General features: G+C 39.1%; 1 protein-coding gene across 1 annotated transcript in view; it reads right to left on the reverse strand.

Annotated features, from left to right (window-relative positions):
* tmem132e (transmembrane protein 132E) overlaps window positions 1–18,064 on the reverse strand; it is a 115,827-nt gene that overhangs the window by 29,555 nt on the left and 68,208 nt on the right. The window contains exons 5-6 of the mRNA XM_053331500.1: window positions 11,947–12,090; window positions 766–971 (exon numbers count right to left, since the gene is read on the reverse strand). Of these exons, the coding sequence (XP_053187475.1) occupies window positions 766–971; window positions 11,947–12,090 (350 nt within the window). The remainder of the gene's footprint in view (window positions 1–765; window positions 972–11,946; window positions 12,091–18,064) is intronic.

Here is an 18,064-nt window from a genome sequence, read left to right on the forward strand (position 1 = left end):
ACTTCAGAAAGATTTCACAGGGTACATTTCTGCCATGTACATGAGCCAGACCGTCTAATTGGAGCAAAACAAACAGCTACACATAAAATCCTGCATACTAGAGAGAAAGGCTGGACCACTCTTTGGTTTCAAATGTTTAGGACTGCAGGGTTTCATGCTCTTTGGAAAATGAGTCCTCTGGTAATCAGGTGCAAAATAAGACATCCAATATATATTGTACTTCAGTTAATGCATTATGGCTCTGTGCTTTTATCATAGGGTACACATAAGTGAAAGTAGAGGAGGTATTAGAGTGCTCCCTTGAAACATACTATTATATGAACTGAACAGTGGTTCAAACTCTGGGTTATAGCACCATGGATCTTATTTTCGTAGTTTATGTGTCACAGTCACAGGGTGGGTATTGATTGGTTGCGAACCAAATTGGTGCGTCTACTACCTGTGCTGGGAAACATGCCATCATTTATAGCAGTTCTGGGAACACTGCAACATTGGTACATTGAGATTTGATGTGGCAAAAAAAACATAAACAATCAGATGATCAAATACACTATTAACAAGCTAACAGTTGAGCCAGATTATGTGTGTGTACAATCACATTTAGTATGTATGTAGACTTTGATGGACAGCCAGTGTTTATAGCCTCTTCTGACTACTGCCATGTTCCCAAATCTTAGCAGTTACCTCAGTACTTTACAGTGTTATGATAGAAACTGTAACAAAGCATGCATGGTAGCTGTATCCCCATGTGGAGTTGAGCCTCACCTTCGGTCAGGCAGAATGGGAACCCTCCAGCCTTTGATGAAGCTGAGATTGTTGTCAGAAAGTTCCACCTGCAGGGGAAGTTTGGGCACCCACACCGTCAGCTCCAGTGGTGCACTCAGGTGCTCGTAGCTGAAGATGACCCTGGCGTTCATCGAGCCCCGCGTCTCTTTCCCATTGACGAACACGTAGTCACAATTCATGGACACCTAGGACAGATCAGGGTCAGAAGTCAGAGACCATCTATATGGTAATGGTCACATCGATGGGAGAGGATCTAAGTGATGTGAGATGATATATAGAGCAGTATGGATACAGCTGTCAGTGCCACAATTCATTCCATAGTGTTTCAAGGTTGATACTTTCAGCAGAGCAAATATACAAAAAGGATTTAGATATCTTAGTTATTTGAATGTGATGTGAAGCGGAGGGCACATAAACCATGTCTGCCAATAATCACTTTTGACTTAAAGGAGCAGTTCACCCAAATTAAAAAGAAAAAAATAAACTCTAGGCACTAGTAGGGGTATAACTATGTAGATCATTTTGGTTGTATTTGCCAGGATTTGAGATTTCTGTCTTTTTTTGTCATTTGATATTAAACTCAATACAATGGATGTGAATGGGATTTTGTTTGTGGAGCTTATATCATTGAAAGGAATTGCAGCAACTTCCCCTTCCAAAGGCAATATCTCAGATAACCCAGGAATGACTTTCTACTAAAGAAATTGTCTCAATAAATGTCATAAATGTCTGTGGATTATACAGTGTGATAGGAACCATTGAAGAAGCACAATGAACTCAATTCACCTGTATTGCATTATGGTGGAAACCTCAGAGATGTGTATCTCAAAACACAAAAACATTAAACTACAGTATCTGCATGATTCAGTGCCATTATGGGTTGGATGTAATTTGGGTGAAACAGCTGTGTAAAAGAAGCTGTATGTTTGCTGTAGACTAGTGCCTCTTAGCTGAGTGTCACTAAGGCTTTAGAGTCTGCAGGCTTTTATTCTACCCAAACACTACAGAAGCGGTTTTCACTGGTTTTAACTATAAACGTGGAACAAATCAGTGAAAATCAGCTGCTGCTGTGTTTGCTCAGAATGAAAACCTACAGACTCTCTGGCATTGGTGGCACAGTGCTGCAAACCACTGCTGTAAACAATACAATGTGGGCTGTTGTCTAATCTAATTTGCATCTTTTATGCAGTCAAATCAGTGCTTCTTAGTAATCCAGAGTTTGTTAAACGTGTACAGTATAAATCAGTCATGCAAACCATTTGTATGTTTGCAGAAATAAGACAAATAGTATAACTTCAAACCTGGTTTATTGACCACGCTATTGAGGATGCAACAGACATAGCAGCAGTCACACAAACCAGTACCAATGGGATGCCTCTGAGTAAGACCCATGCACAGGATTACTTCCTCCAAGAACACTGTCTGCAAAAGCTTAACAGACTAATATGGACACAGTGACTGATCTACATCCCCTTTCCTTAGTTCATGCTCCACATAAAAAATTATCCTATTAAGTAGTAAATGTAGAAAAGCTTACAAAATGACAACTATTCAGCAGATATATTGAGTAACGGAAGGTGAGGTGGAAAATATAAGAAAACATCCTGCTTAATATGTAAACAACATGAATCAGTTACCGTAGCCACAAAACTGAAGTTACAACAATGTAAACACTTGAAATATTGACTTGAACAACTCATTGTCAGCTCCTATCACACTTATGAGTTAACCTGAACAATATGCCTATGCATACTGACAAGTGAATTCAGTCTCTGTATTTCAGATTTGGCTTACTAACACAACCTGAGCATGTTCTGTATACACTTTCAGTTGTGTTTAAAGGTAGCTTTGCTCGAGGCACCTCAACCTGGAACTGCTCAGTGTCCATCATATCCTGTCTTTCTCTTTTGAGAGTGTTATAGTCCTTTGACCTAAGTCAAGTATCCTGGTGGGCACTGTCACTTTGGTTGAGGTGTGCTGGGGCAGGTTTGACTATGGGCAAAATGGGCCGATACAACTTTCCCTCTGAGTGAATGAGGTAAGATCTGAGCTCTGCAAATCCTCTTTACCATGTCAGTCTATTTTATAACCTCACTGGGCCTGAAACCTGACATACTGTCCATCAAAGGCTGAAGCGGTTAGCTTGACCTGTCATTACACAACTTTAATGGCTCTTATTGAGAAGCTGGACTTTACCTCCTGTGGCTTACATATATGTAGTACAAGAAGCGTCCTTGAGAACAGGAAAGTGGTACATGTTTGCCTTGACATTAGTCTCTGTTCATGAAAGGTTAGCTTTGTGTCATGTGACATGTTTCTGAGATTTAGGAGGTTGAGAAAAACATCAGATCAGTCTCTGTGAGATTTCTTCATTAGTTGCTTAGCGCTGTGGACAGCTCTTTCAGCTAACTCATTAGATGGGGGATAATCTGAGCTGCTGGTAACATGAGTGAAGTCCCACTGTGTGGCAAAGTCTTAAAAGCACCGGCTTGTGGTAGTCCACGAACTGAAAGTGTCTCTTGAGATGCCTGTTGCTGAAGTAGTGTCACAAAGGTCAATCTCATACCAGACTGAATTTGAGTCCACTAGTGCTAAGTACTGCTGACTGTGCCATTCAAAGTTGTCTGTTTTCAGAGTCGACCAAGGCAGGTTTGGATCTGGATGCGGCTGGGGTGGTTCTTTCTGCTGGTGTGATTTTGTGCTGTTACACACAGAACACAACTCTATTTCCATGATGATGTCTACTATTGTAGGCCAAAAAAACGATGTCTCTTGCTCTTTTTAGTAGCTTCTGCACCAGGATGCCCAATATGTACGATGCTGACACAGTCCTTTGACCTTTCATGATGACCCTGTCTTCAATTGTGAATTCAACTCTGAAGGGGAAATATGGACAAAGGGCATGTGGAAGACTGCATTGTTTGCTGGGCCATTCATATCTGTTGATAATGCTGAGTGTCTGTAGGTTTGTATCATCTGCTGTATGTCTCTTTTGGATTTGTTTCCCACTTTTGAACATGAACATGATCTTGATGCATGTTACAGGCTTTTTCAATAAGGTGACCAGAGGCTGGTGTTCCATTTCTATGGTCAACAGCTTGCCTCATTGAATTTTGAACCTGCAAAAGCCACAACCCCTTTTCAATGTATACACATTATAGTATGACAAATCTTGTGGGAAGGAAACTGCAATCTTTGCAGAGCTGGCGCATCTGCTGGCACTGGCATTTCATTGATTACTTTTGTTTTGGAGGGGTTGGTTTTAAGGCCTTTACTCGTTAAATTGTGGCCAACATAGCTGACTTGGTTCAGCTGGAACCTGCACTTAAGAGGATTAAGCCTCAAGTTCACCTCTCTGGCATAGTTGAGCACTTTTCTGCTTATATCGTTGACTATGATTGCACAGGAGATATCAAGCAAAAATGTGTTCCATGGAGCACTGGAACATTTCACTGGCAGAGCTGAGTCCAAAGCATCTGTAAAAACGTATAAAAAAGAAGTCTTTGCATCTAAGACCTAAAACACAGTTGCATTTGACATGTGTGACCACTTCCTCCACAGTATGCGTGGGATGATGTAAGCTTTTCAAAGCAGTGTTCAGGTCTCTTGGATTGATGTGAATTCTGATTTCTTGTTTGTGGTTTTTCTTGGTGGCAAGGATAGATGACACCCAATCAGTTGGCTCAGAGACAGGAGTAATGAATTCCTGCATCCTGTCTAGCTAAGTGTTAACTTTGTCTTTCATAGCCACAGGAATGCAGTCATAGGATGAAAAACAGGTCTGACATCAGGGTCATGGAATAGGTTACAGGTCACTTTTCAAGCTCATCAGTGAAGAGATTGCTGTATTCTGTTTAAATTTGAATGAGAAAAAACCTCATCAGTGGGGCTTAACAAGTGGAAGTCTTTACTAAATGAGACAAGGCCCAAGGCCCAACCAGCACCAATGGGACTCCTACCACCCATGCACAGGATTACTACACAAACCACGTCCGAACCCCACCACCTCCTCTCTTGCCCATTCCCTGCATAATGATCTACAAACAATTATACAGACACGTAATATGCCAACAAAAGCTTTTAGGCAAACACAGAATTCATATAATATGAAGGCTGACAGCAGTGTGACATTTTACATGAACTTTACTGGATAACACCTACAAGGCACATTAATAAACATGTACCCACATTACACCTTTCATGAGACCTTCATGTAATGTATTATAATTGGTGACAGAAATGTCACAGAGTATAAATTCAATATATGGAAATTTCTAAATTTAAGTCACAGCAAATGCCATTTTTAACTTTAAACCATTCTTTAGCTTTCCCCATCTACTCAAAAATCTCCGGCTCCATTGGAATTATCATAAATACTTGTCCCCCTCTAACACTAAATTATTAACTGCAATGGATCTGGAGAGCTTTGCTTTTGGGCTCCCCTCGAAGATTTATCTAGTGGTGGGAGGTAGCTGGCATTGTAATCAGAGGATCTAATCTCCTGCAAATGGAGGTCGGGCTGGCCAGCCTTCTCAGGGCTGGGGATTCATCATAACTGGGAGGAGGTCTGGGTAATATAATTCCTCCGCCATGCAGACAGGCCAAAGTGGGGGGAGGAGGTGGGTGGTGGAAAGACTTCTTAAGATGACAGCCTTTCCCTCTGGTTCAGTTAATGCAATTTTGCAGGGTTTGACCTTATGTGCTCCTGTGGTATCCTTTGTGTGTTATTGTTCTGTCTGCTGATGTGTAGTCTTATCTGTATGAGTTACAAAAGAAAGAAAAAGAAGTAATTCACCACAATACCCGCAGCCACCTTGATTAATCACAGCACAGCTTACCTTACTTAGAGTCAAGAACATCTCCCTGACATGTACTCTCTTCTACCCTGAAGCCACACAAATAGGCACATGGACACATACTGAAAGTGTGCTCTAGCTGCACCATCACTTCAGCTCCTGCGGCTATTGCTGCTGATAAACTTGACCAGCTAATTGCAAGTCAAAAGCTGTTAGCAACCCTGGTTATCAGTAGCCCTGTGGGGGCTTGCAGAGGAGGGCTTTCACACACTGAGCCGCCACATGACGTCACACTGCTGCTAATTCACTGTGGCATTTTCCATGGTGCCAGCAGATTGCCTGGGTGGAGACAGATCATCAGGACAAGTGCAAGTGCTGCCTCTATTTGACCGTGTACTGGTCACATGATACAGAATGAAAGACTGGCTGGGTTAATAAAGGTGGAGACACCTAAAGACCTTTCACACATTCATTCCATAACATTACCTGCATTAATTTTCCAAACAGTTCCAGTGAAGGCAGCAGCTCTTGTCCTTCAAGCGAGCAATGCTTTATTGATATTTTAATATGGTGCGATCATTCACATAGCACCACTAATACAGCCAAGTTCTCTGTTCATCCACATTCTGTGCCGACAGCAGTTAAACTCATTTGTTCACATAATCCAATGCGGAACTTGGGCCATAACTTTATTCCATCTTGAGTAGTCAAACTGCTAAAACAAATTTAGTGCCGTGATGTCATCGACTCATTATTTACACATGACTCTTAAAAAGGTACTCCGGCAATTTAGTGTTGCACTTCCACAAAGTTGCAACAGACAGATTAAAAAACTGATGGTCAAAATCGATGCAAGCAGTGGACGAGATGTTAATTGCATACTGTGAAAAAAACTGGATCCTGCGCTTCCCATAGGTTCATGTGTGGTAAATGCCCATATCCTTAAAGCAGGATTTTCATAAAATGTTTTAATGTCCAAGTCATAATCTTGATGTGACAATGTTAGTCTCTTAAGGACATGTTTGTGGGTTATGTGTGCACAAAATAAAAATACAAAGCCAGAGATTACAATAAAAGACATAAAATACTAATACTCTAATTCATAATTCACAATTCCATTGATTAATCACTTATCTGTCGGAGTAGAGTAAGCATAACATCAGCAAGAATGTGTTGTTATGTGAATGCAGTAATTAAATAACTAACAGAAATCTTAAGTCTGGCTTTGGTTGAGTGTTATATACTGTAGGTGGATGGGCAACAGCAGATGGTGTGACAGCATCGTATATATTTTTAAATTTATAGTGTATGTGGGACATTTTGCTTTTATTAGACAGCAGGAGGTCAAGAGAGAAAGGAGATGACATGCAACATAATGGAGTGGAACCTCAGTTGCCACGGTTACATGGTATGTGCAGCAGATGTATGAACCAGCTGGTCAACAAAAACCAGAAAAAGGGGTTTAGAGAAAAAAATAAAAATAAAACAAAATATGGGAAAATATGAAAATAAACAAAATCAGAGGTAGACAAAGGGTTCTAAATATTTTCCATAATGATGTTGATATTATCTTGGAGATTGTGAGAAATGTGAGCTGGGCTACTTAAAAGTTACGATATACTGAGTGATCACACAACAACAGCTTCTATTGTAGTCTTACATCTGCAGGTGATGCTATACTAATATACTCTAATTTCCTTTAAGTGTATCAAACAGACTATATGAAGGCGAGCAATTTTCTCAGCTGTGTTTTAATGTCATGGACCTACACTACATGATACATATTAGGATGCAGCAGGAAAAAAATGAGTCCTTTAGATGACATTCAAATATTCATGCTGCATGTTTCCAAACAGAAACCACAATTATCCTGGATTTCATTTTAAAATATAAATTCTCACTAAATTGATTGCCACAACACTGTGCCAAATGGAGTTTCCATTTAGAGATAACATATGTATTAAATGAACACAGAATGAAAGCTGACATATGGCTAGCATTACTGGGATTGTGTCTTGTAGCTGTTATGAAGCTTTTCTTCATGTGATGGATGTGTGCTGGCTTCAAGAGCAGTGCAACAAATAAGTTCATTTAGCTCTCTTAGCTAAATGAGACACCCTCCATTAGCCTGTTGTTGGTTGGATTAATGATGTTGGGTGTGAAAATGATCTGATGTTCTGGAAAACCGTGACTTTGGAGCATGCAGTACAATGTTTTTATTTATTTTATCTTGCAAAGTAGTGATCAAGTATACTTTAAAGGCTTGTACATCCAAATTATATGTTGCCATTTCCCCTCCACTGTAGGTTGGAGGCAGTACTCTCAGAGACAGGTGTCTAAAAAAAACCTTTTATTTTCTAAAGGTATTTTCTTCTTAATGTGGAATTGCCTTTTTGTACTATTACCCCTACACTGCAGCACAGCAGGGAAATACTACTAAGGGAATTTCATACTAACAACACTGATATTTATGAGGTTACCCACTTGAATTGGCTAAGTCAGACTGATGTAGCCTTGCGATCAGGACCTGGCATTGTTTCAATTGTTGTCTCTGGGGTTTTCACAGTCCATCGACCATTTTTGTCCCCAATCTTTCCAATTTGCATGGCTGGAGCATTTAGAGAGACCAAAGCTGTCCCAATGAACATACAAGCATCTGCATGTTGTTTCAATATAGACTTAAAATTCTTTAACATTAATCTTAAAGGGGGGATATGTTTATTTACTGGTCTATAATTTAATCAAGGGCTCCACTGGAATATCTTTCCATGATTTCGAGTTCCAAAAGCTCCTTAAATATGTATATATCCTTATATATGCCCTTTATGCAGTACCTCAAGCCACGAAAAAGCAGACCAAAGAACACAGGTCCACATACTTAAGATGTTACCATATTGTAGCTGTCACCAATTACATTTTCACATATTCCCCTTCTGCAATATAACTTCTAAAACCTTGAGCAGTCATGAAGCCCATTTCCAACCTTAGCTGCAGTCATGTTTAGGCAAGAAAACAAGCGCTGTCCCCAATGTTATTAGTTAATTCTCGTCTTTTAGATGCTAAATTTGGAGTTGCACTCTACATGAATGTGTCACACCACTGTGGAAGTGAGGCAAAGAAAGAGGGAGCCTTCGCTTTAGCCAGGTACAGTATGAGCAGGATGACCACAGGCATGAGATGTGATGTGCAGACACAAGGCCTTATCTCTGCCTTCAGTTGGGTCTCATGCGTCACAACGCCAGGGGAGAGGATGATCAGCGGGGGGATGGAGGTTGGTCCGTGTTGCCTATGATGGCCTGGCAAGCCCCCCATACCCTCGTTACACACTCACATCTTTCTCCCTTCTACCCTTTCCCACCTTGTGCAACTAGGTTGCCTTAATAATTATTCCTGCAGGCACACACACACACACACACAGCACACACAGAACTGGTTTATCTGCTATAGGCTCTTGATGTACACTGCAGCTTGGTTATTTTCAAAGAAGAAAGAACTAAAGAAATAAATAAAAATGCCAGCAAAGAAAAATGACAGCGTCTCACCTATTTTTACTCTCAAAGTTGGAAAAAAAATACACCAGCCTGTGGGTTGGCAAATATCCAAATGAGACGAATGCTGGGCTAAAAATAAAGCTTTAGGGAAGAAGTCTTCAAAATAATCTTAGTTTAAATGCTGTTTGACTTGCAGTTTCCAGTCACGAGGCTCGTTGGAGATGTGTCAAGGTACTGGAAAGCGTTGTGCTGTATTTATTTTGCACCACTCATCTGTGGTACTCAGAAATAGGAAAAATAGGAAAAATAGGATGCCTCAACTAAAACAAGAAAATCTGATTAGAATAGATTGGCATGACTTTTAGCATATGAGATTAATAGTACAGTATATATAAAAACAAAAAACCAAACAAGTAATGGACTGCTTCAGTTCTGTGGAGCTCCCTGAGAATCTTTTATTTCTGTGTTCTGGGCGATGTTTTATTGAACTGTCATTACTGGTGTATTTCCAGGGCTTGAAGGGCTCATTTGAAATTAGCCTTGAATGTTCAATGGCAGGGGCACTGAAGCAAGACCACTCAATATCACATGGCCCAGCGTCTTAAATGGATAATGAAAAATTATAAATGACGTTCTGAGACCAGCCACCCTAATGCAACACCTGTTCTTTTCTATTGGCAGGAAAATGCAATAAAATTACTTAAAAATTAAAGAAACACATCTACACAGGAAACCCATTGATCTGTACTCGGCTATAGGTTTGATTTATAGGTTGATTTGTTCTCCCTAAGGCATCTGGGTCAATTTATTCAAACCAATCTGTATACAAGTGCGAGGCAGCAAACAGTAGGTTTAGTTCAGTATATCAGAGTGAAAATATATTAGACAGATACTGGTCTTTTAATAAAAACAGATACAAGCCCATCAAAACCGATATGATAGAAGTCAGTGTCCAATTTGGCTTGATAGCTTGATGGCCTCAGTCTGTAAAATCTGCAGTCAAACCCGCCTCACCTGACCTTGAGGAGCTGCAAAACTGCTAAAAAAGGATTTCATTAGTCTGGCTTGATATGAGTAGTTTTAATGTAGACTGACCAGAAGGCTTTTCGGAGTGAACTGAATTGTGCAGTCTTTAAATAGAAGAAAATAATGTGAGCCAATTTAAAGATTTCAGTTACTTGGAGACAATTCACAAGTTGATCATACTGCGAGTCACGTCTGGCCTCCCTCTCCCTGTTGGCTGTTTCCTACGGAGTGCATGAAGCTGTTACTGTATTCAGAGCTTAACCTTTAAATAAGAGGGAGATATAGTTGAGTGCGATAAATACATCTAAACTGCTTTAAGAAAGAAATACGGCCAGATTCCAGGGCTAAAACCATATTTTAACCAGTGAAGTATAGCATGGTAAAAGCCCATTTCTGGAGGTATAATAGACAGGGTGAGAGAGGGCTTTCAGTCTGAGACATTTTGTACTGCGTGATATGATGAAACCTGTTTGAAAGTATATCACACACCTTAAACGAATCTTATGCAGTCGTCCATGTAACAAACCAGAGGAAGAACAAAAAGAAATGGCTGGAACTAATAGACAAGCTTTAACTTAAATTAAACACATTATAAATCACTGAGACAAAAATGAGCCATTCAGTGTGCAATATATATATAGCACTAATACTGGAAAATGGGTTAATGTTATCCATTGTCCACAGGTAGAAAACCACCAGTCTTTTTTTAAATTATTTTATATTACTGTTACCATGCCATACCATATTCTATTTTTAGTGTTTTCTGTTCCTCTGATCCACGTGAGACTGGTATACATTGCTAGACTCAGTGGCCAATTTACGAGGTACAATATAAGTTTGCAAGATATGGACTCAACATGATTCTGGAGACAGTCTTTGCTTATTTCGGTCAGTGCTGACTTGCAGGCATCAGGTAGATTGTGCTGGATTGTGGGCCACACATGCATCCTGCAAACCTCATTCTCTCTTTTTTTTCTCATTTTATGTGACCTTTTTATTACTGCAATGTCCTCCTGTAACCCATTTTTATAAAGTCTGCTTTTGGAAATGTAAAAGTATTACTTTTCTTGTAGATTGCATGAGAGGAAACCTGAGAGGAGGGATGTAGGCAGGCAAGCTGTATGATTTGGACTATAATTACATACAGTTTAAACTATTTGCTTCATCTAAGGCCACATTTGTCCTTACTGTGTCACCTTTAATATGATAAACAGTTCAAAACGGCACTGCAGCACTTCACAGTACTGCCTATACAATTATGCAGTCTGCATATAGTGCAATCTATTATCATTGTAATTGACTGGAGAAAATAATAACAGCGTAATCACAGACTCTAATGTGCTCTGCAAGTTGTTGTGATCCCACTTTAATTTATTTAATCAACAAACGAGACTTGATATTGTAGTCTCAGCTCTGATTCTCTGTGAGCTTGAGTGGTGATTGTTCTGCATCCTGGGACACTGGTGCTGTATTTGCCTGTAGCAATCACATTAAAGTGAACAACAAGAGGGTGTGGGCTTTGTAGTACAGCAGATAAGCATAACTCTGTGGACAAGGTGTCTCTCAGAAAAGCAGCAGGTGCGGTGCTTCAAAAAGCATATAAATTGAGCTTTAGCTGGTCCTTTGTAACCATATTTATATGAGTTTTATGAACATCGATTGATTTTATCTTAGTGAATCAAATCGTACACATAGAGCAACCCAAAATGAAGATTTTATGCTTTCCTGATGTTGTGACTCTGGTGCTAGGCCACTCTCTGGTATTACTGGAAGAGTAAAGGGATTACATTTTCTAAATTGACATCTTCTCCCAGACACAGAGACCGAGGAAATCAGGTTTACTGTACCTTAACAATATCTTCATTGGAGGACTTGCACTGCACAAAGGCTGAGACATCAGTGACTGCTCCATTCATCTCTATGGAGACCATTTTGACAGGAATAGCCACAGTGCGTCCAGTCAGAATGGCTGTGTTGATGATCTCAGTGTCCTATGGAGAGAAACAGGCATAATATTCATGAGACAGTGAGAGGTAGAGAGTGATTTTTTTCATTGATATTTCATCAGCATTACTGATGTCCATACTTAAAACCATTACCTCTGCCTCCCAGGTGATACTCAGTGGCAAACCAGAGCTCATTTTACTGAGACATCTTTCATTGGATTTCATCAACTGACATTTTCATTTCAACTCGTTTTTTCCAATGAAAAATAGCAGTAAATGAATACAAATCAAGCTTTTGATAAAAAGAACAGAATTTGATGAAAGGTAATAATCTTAACCTTAAATGCATTTTAAAAATGTAGTCCCCACCAGGTAAATCACAGCGTCAAGCTTAAATTTCAGGCTACATAAAAGGCATGACATTTACTGTACTGATGCACAGGATCTGATGCAACTATCCAATGTACACTTTCAGGTAGAGCGCATAATTGGAAGAGATGGATTAGGTCACAGCTGGAATTTCACCACAGATGGATGCCTTTTATCAAAACTCCAAAGAAAATATAGAAAGTGCTGTCAGAATGAGATATACAAGCAAATTTCCCAGAAATGCCTAAAAGTCATTCCCATTATGTCTGCCATTTACAAAATTCAATTTCAATCATGTATGCTTCCTCCATTAATGTTAAAAAGCTCAATACTACACTCAATAGAATTTAGCAGAGAGCGTAGAAAAATGAAGATAATGTCTTTGTTATTGATAAATCTGTCAATAACAGTATAATTGTTTCATTTTTCTTTGACAATGTATTTATAATAGGGATTATGTATTATTATTATTTTCATTATTGATCAATCTGCTGAGAATCCTCTTTATTAATCGATTAAACTAGTAAAAATATTCATGTTATAATTTCCCAGAGTCAAAAGTTATTTTCTTATTGTGTTAAATCATCCCATTTGAGAAGGAACCAGTAAATAAATAAATGCCAGGTATCAGATAATGTTATGTTGCTTAGCTAATAAAGTATCTGACTGATTGTTGCAGCTCTAATTTATAAACTGGTAGCTGAAATCATAGAGCAAATGTCTGCGGTTTTCTTTTTTTTTACATGGTTAAAACTTCAGAAAAAAAGGGATCAAACTGTGATAAATACAGCAAATTGTACACAACAATAAAAACACTGATAAACTCGCCATAAACAAGGCCAACATTGTCATGCCATCTTTAATTTTTTATTTTGATTGCACTGGAATGCAAACAGCCAATTAAATACACACCAGGCCTTCAGTTGGAGATTGAATCAATTCATTATTTTTCCTGCAGATCATGTAAGCTGCAAGAGGGTAACAAGTTTTCTCATTTGTGGAGTACAAGTAGCCCGAGAGAGAGAGAGAGAGAGAGAGAGAGAGAGAGAGAGAGAGAGAGAGAGAGAGAGAGAGAGAGAGAGAGAGAGAGAGAGAGACTGAGACCATGTAATTTTCCATGAAATCAAAAAAAAAAAAGTATATTTAAATTTCTGCTCGACACTCATCTTAAAGTCTTAATAAGGGTATAGAGCATGAAGTATGAGACTTCTTACCCCTCTGCTTCCACTCAGCTGCCAGGCCCAGAATTGTTTATTCATAGAGGGAATATTATACAGATTCAGCACTGAGTGTTGTCAAAGCACCTACTCGGTATAGCCTTAAGCAAATAACAAAAGTAGTCGTTGCTGAAGTGTCCTTAGGCATGACACTGAATTTCACCTCAGACAGTGATATAACACAAAGAGGTGCAAAGAAAATACTAATTTTACAAGATAAATCCCTTTGAGGTCAAACACCTCTTTTAAATTGCAGATGGCTGACACAAGATATACAAAACAGAGAAAGAGAGAGAATAGCTAGTATATATATAACAGAAACTCATACATGAAGCAACACAATTAGTAATAACAGAGGCAATTACCAGTAGAGTCATTTACCATGCATGGACCCACAGTATAACAATTGTTTTTTAATTCAAATGGAATCACCATGTTCTTTCATTTCAATATCTTCTACAGACTTTAAGGAAGAAAACAAAGCTTTCTCTCCCATCTCAGGAAAAACAACCAGCGCCCTGACACAGTGATGGAAAAGAACGTCTGTATATTATGATCACAATTTCTCAACCCAAATACCAATAACTGGCAAAAAATCGTTCTTTGTAACATTTCCTACAACGTGTACAGCTTTCTTCAAAGTTTTCTTAGTCTTAGTTTGAAAGACTGCGCTCCAAAGAAAAACGACACAATATGTTGTTATGTCAGTCGGCCGGAAACATGCTATAGTTACGTTTGAGTGACGGATGCTGTATAGCAGCCACAGTTATTATAACACTGCAGTGGTCTGGATGAGGACAGTTTTCCCCCATTTAGAGGAGGAGGGGTGAATGGAGTCATTAACCCAACAGTGGACTTCGACACAGCAGGAGACTGTTGTTCATTTCCTGTTTCCAACAAGGTGTCAGGACAGTTTGAAAAATAAAAAAAGGGATTATTGTAGCCATGACGATGAAGGTCCGGCACATCAAACTAAATAATTATTTTTTAATAATGATTTGTAACAATTTTGGAAAGCATAGACAAATGATGTTGTCTTGCTGATTACTGCCAATAGGGGGCAGCAGATTAGAAAGCACTCCTGGGTCTCGCTCTGGAGTGCACGAGGGTAAATGATCTGTTTAGTTATTTAATTTGGAGGACTTGACTAGAAACAGCTTTTAATGCAAAATATCAAAATGTGTAGTTGACAAAGTGCCTCCAAGTAGTAAGTATAGTAAAACAGCTACTATACAGCTAAGTCCATTAATTTCACACACATCTTATCCACTGTAAATGAATGCTTTGTCAGATATTCTAATGTTGATCAACCTCTGCTTAGGTGTTAGACAGATCAATAAATAAGGCTGCAAAGCTCTGCTTCTTGTCTGGGGGATCAATAATGTCATTCACAAGCTTCATTGCAGCAGTAATAGCACACTGTTGCTTTTCTAATTCCAGACTCAAGCTGAAAACAACAGAATGAACAAGACTGAACTAGTCAGTTACATATTTCACACTGACAAGTTAAAAATAGGTCTGGATAAGATGACATCTCCACAGTTGAACAGATGGATGACACACTCATGGCTGACCTCCATACCTTGGGAATCTCATTAGTAAGAATATTAAAAATATATGTAGGAGGTGAAGCAGCTACTTTGTGAAAATAGGAATCAAAATTGTCAGGGTCAGCTTATTTCTAGTTTTGACAGAGAAATAAGTTGACAAGAAAAATCATTAGCAGCAAAATACAAACTAGTTTTATATTGCAGCAGTTAGTGTGTGAAACTTTAAATTTGACCTTTTAAATATTCTGAAAATAAAAAAGAAGATAAGTTTTATTAAACATTATCATAAGTTAAGTATAGAGAGCCTTTCAGATTCAAGTCTAATCAAACCATTATACTATATTCTGTGAATCCTTTGAAAATGCCATTAAATCAGTGAACTTGCTGCCAATCTCATCACATCACCCCAAATACTCTAGTTTTTTGTTAGAACGGCAAATTAATGTATTCTTTCTGAACCCCAAGATCAAAACCCAGTTTGACAGTATTTCGGTGGAGTTTGTTTTTGTTCCTAAACCGGAGGTGGCAGACAGGCAGGGCAGCTTTGTTTTTGTTTATCTGTGTTTATAAAATGTGGCAATTTTGTGGGAAGCAAAGCACAGCAGACCTCTGGATAATTGACTGGACTCAGGGGCGAAATCCTAATTGAAAGACATTATCCCAGAGCTCCACTTCCTGTTTTGGCATCTGGAAAGTATTAAACTACACAAGACACTTTTCAACTAAATGCGTGCTGATTTGGGAGTACTAATTAGGTTTACCTGGATTCAGTCATCACTGCAACACAGCTATCATTTCATTTAATTACTATGTTCGGTATAAAGCAGTAAAACGGTGGTTCAATGGTGATACAGAAATGTTTTAATTCTGGCATCATACTGAGTAAAACTGCTCATTTTGCCAATAAAGTTACACAATTCAAACCGAATATATTTTCAATGTGCAACAAAGCACTTGATTATCATTTTAGTGGGGCCAATACAGCCGGACTTCACTGCCTTGAACTTCCTTTGAAAAAGAAGTTTTTCTGCTTTTTCTTAACCCTCTGTTGTCCTCAGGTCAAGGAAAGACAGGAGGAAGTGATGAGGAAGGGAGGAAAGAAGCAAGGAAGGAAGGAAGGAAGGAAGGAAGGAAGGAAGGAAGGAAAGGAGTAAGGAGGGAGGGAGGTAGGAAAAGAGAAAGGAAGGAAGCAGGGAGGGAGGAAGGAAGGAAGGAAATGAGTAAGGAGGGAAGTAAGGAGGGAAGGAAGGAAGGGAAGGAGAAAGGAAGGAAGCAAGGAAGGATGGAAGGAAATGAGGAAAGAAGTATGGAAGGAGGAGGGAGCAAAGAAAGAGGGAAGGAGGGGAAGAACTAAGGAAAAATTAAAGAAAGAGGAAGGAAGGAAGGAAAGAAGGAACAGAAAGAGATGACTTGGTTATGTATGAATGTGTTTGAAAAGTTTTAATTTTGAGTTAAAGGTCGGGTTGGTAATCCTGTTCAGAAGCACTTTTTGTTATACTGGGTGAAATGGTCCTTCTATTATCAGAGGAATCAATACATTATGTCTTGTGTCTGTGATGGAGGAGGCTTTAAAGATAGAGGAGCTCAAACAACCTGTTTCACACACTGAATTTCTAAATCATGTAAAAATGTTCCTATAGAGCCCCAACATATGAATACAGACTTGAAAATGTGAACGATAGATGCTCTTTAAGGATTTATTGGAAATAATCTACATTACAGAATTGGCAAATATGTGTAATCTCAGTCTAAATATTTTATTAGAAAATATTAAAGCAACAAATCAGTCCCTTTTTTTTTATCTCCACTGTGTTCACAGATTAGATAGTAATTTACTTGTGGTTACTGTCATCCCATTAAAGGTAATCCATTACTGTGGAGCTTTGTTGGAATTGCCCACAGGCTCTTATAGTCTGACAAGCACTGAAGCGAGATTATTTAGCGTGTGCCGCTTAAACGCTTAGTGCACTACTGCCATGTCCACATGCTTCTGAATAATGTAAACAATACATTTGGCCAGATGTGTATCTTTATGAATGCACAAAGATATACGTGTGCAAACATGATGTGCGACTTCAAACTGGGGGGGACTGTGCAACACAAAACACTATTTTTTATTCAACATCTGGCAGTTACTGTGGCACTGAGCAGCTAATGGAGTTGGGAACGTGGCATAAGCGCTTTCTGCTCTGCATCATCTTTCCTGTTTTCTTCCTCCTATACCGCTTCTCTCAGAGTAATCAGAAAGAAGCCTTAATACTGGCATAAAGTGTGTAATAAGCCACAGGGTTGATTTAACCTCAGCGTCAGGAGTTGTTTCTCCTCTTTCATTGTAAATTCACCAGTAATTCCACCTCTGTGCCCTTCATCTGCGACAGGTCAAGTGTAGTTGGCACACAATCTGTGATCTTTCAACCAGAAAAATCCCTCTTCTTCATTCTCTCTCTCTTCTCATGTTCCTTCACAAGAGCTAGGGGTCCCCATCCTGTACCGTTATCTCTGTTGTGCTTTTTTTATTACACAAAATGCATCATGTTTGTATTTTGGAGACAAATCCACCTACCACCTCTCTAGATCAGCAGTTTCTGAAAGTGCTGATCTGTTCTATGAGCTGTCAGTGGGTGTACCGCACCAGCTGAAAAGTGCTAGTTGCTTCACATCTGCAAAGCTTAGCTCAGAATGACAGTTATTCTACAGCAAAAGAAAGAAAGAAGGAAGGAAGGACGTGCTTCTTCAGAGCCAGACTTTGTTGTTTAAGGCTGTTTTTCCTTTGCAAATGCACAATTTCTGACCTGATTAGTTTGTATTCTGGTTTAGTTCCTTGACCTGAGCAGCACAGACATGTTCATAAAAAGCTCTTGAGACACATTGGTTGGTTTGATG

Source organism: Scomber japonicus, chromosome 13 (genome assembly GCF_027409825.1).
Source record: "Scomber japonicus isolate fScoJap1 chromosome 13, fScoJap1.pri, whole genome shotgun sequence".
NCBI lineage: Eukaryota > Metazoa > Chordata > Actinopteri > Scombriformes > Scombridae > Scomber > Scomber japonicus.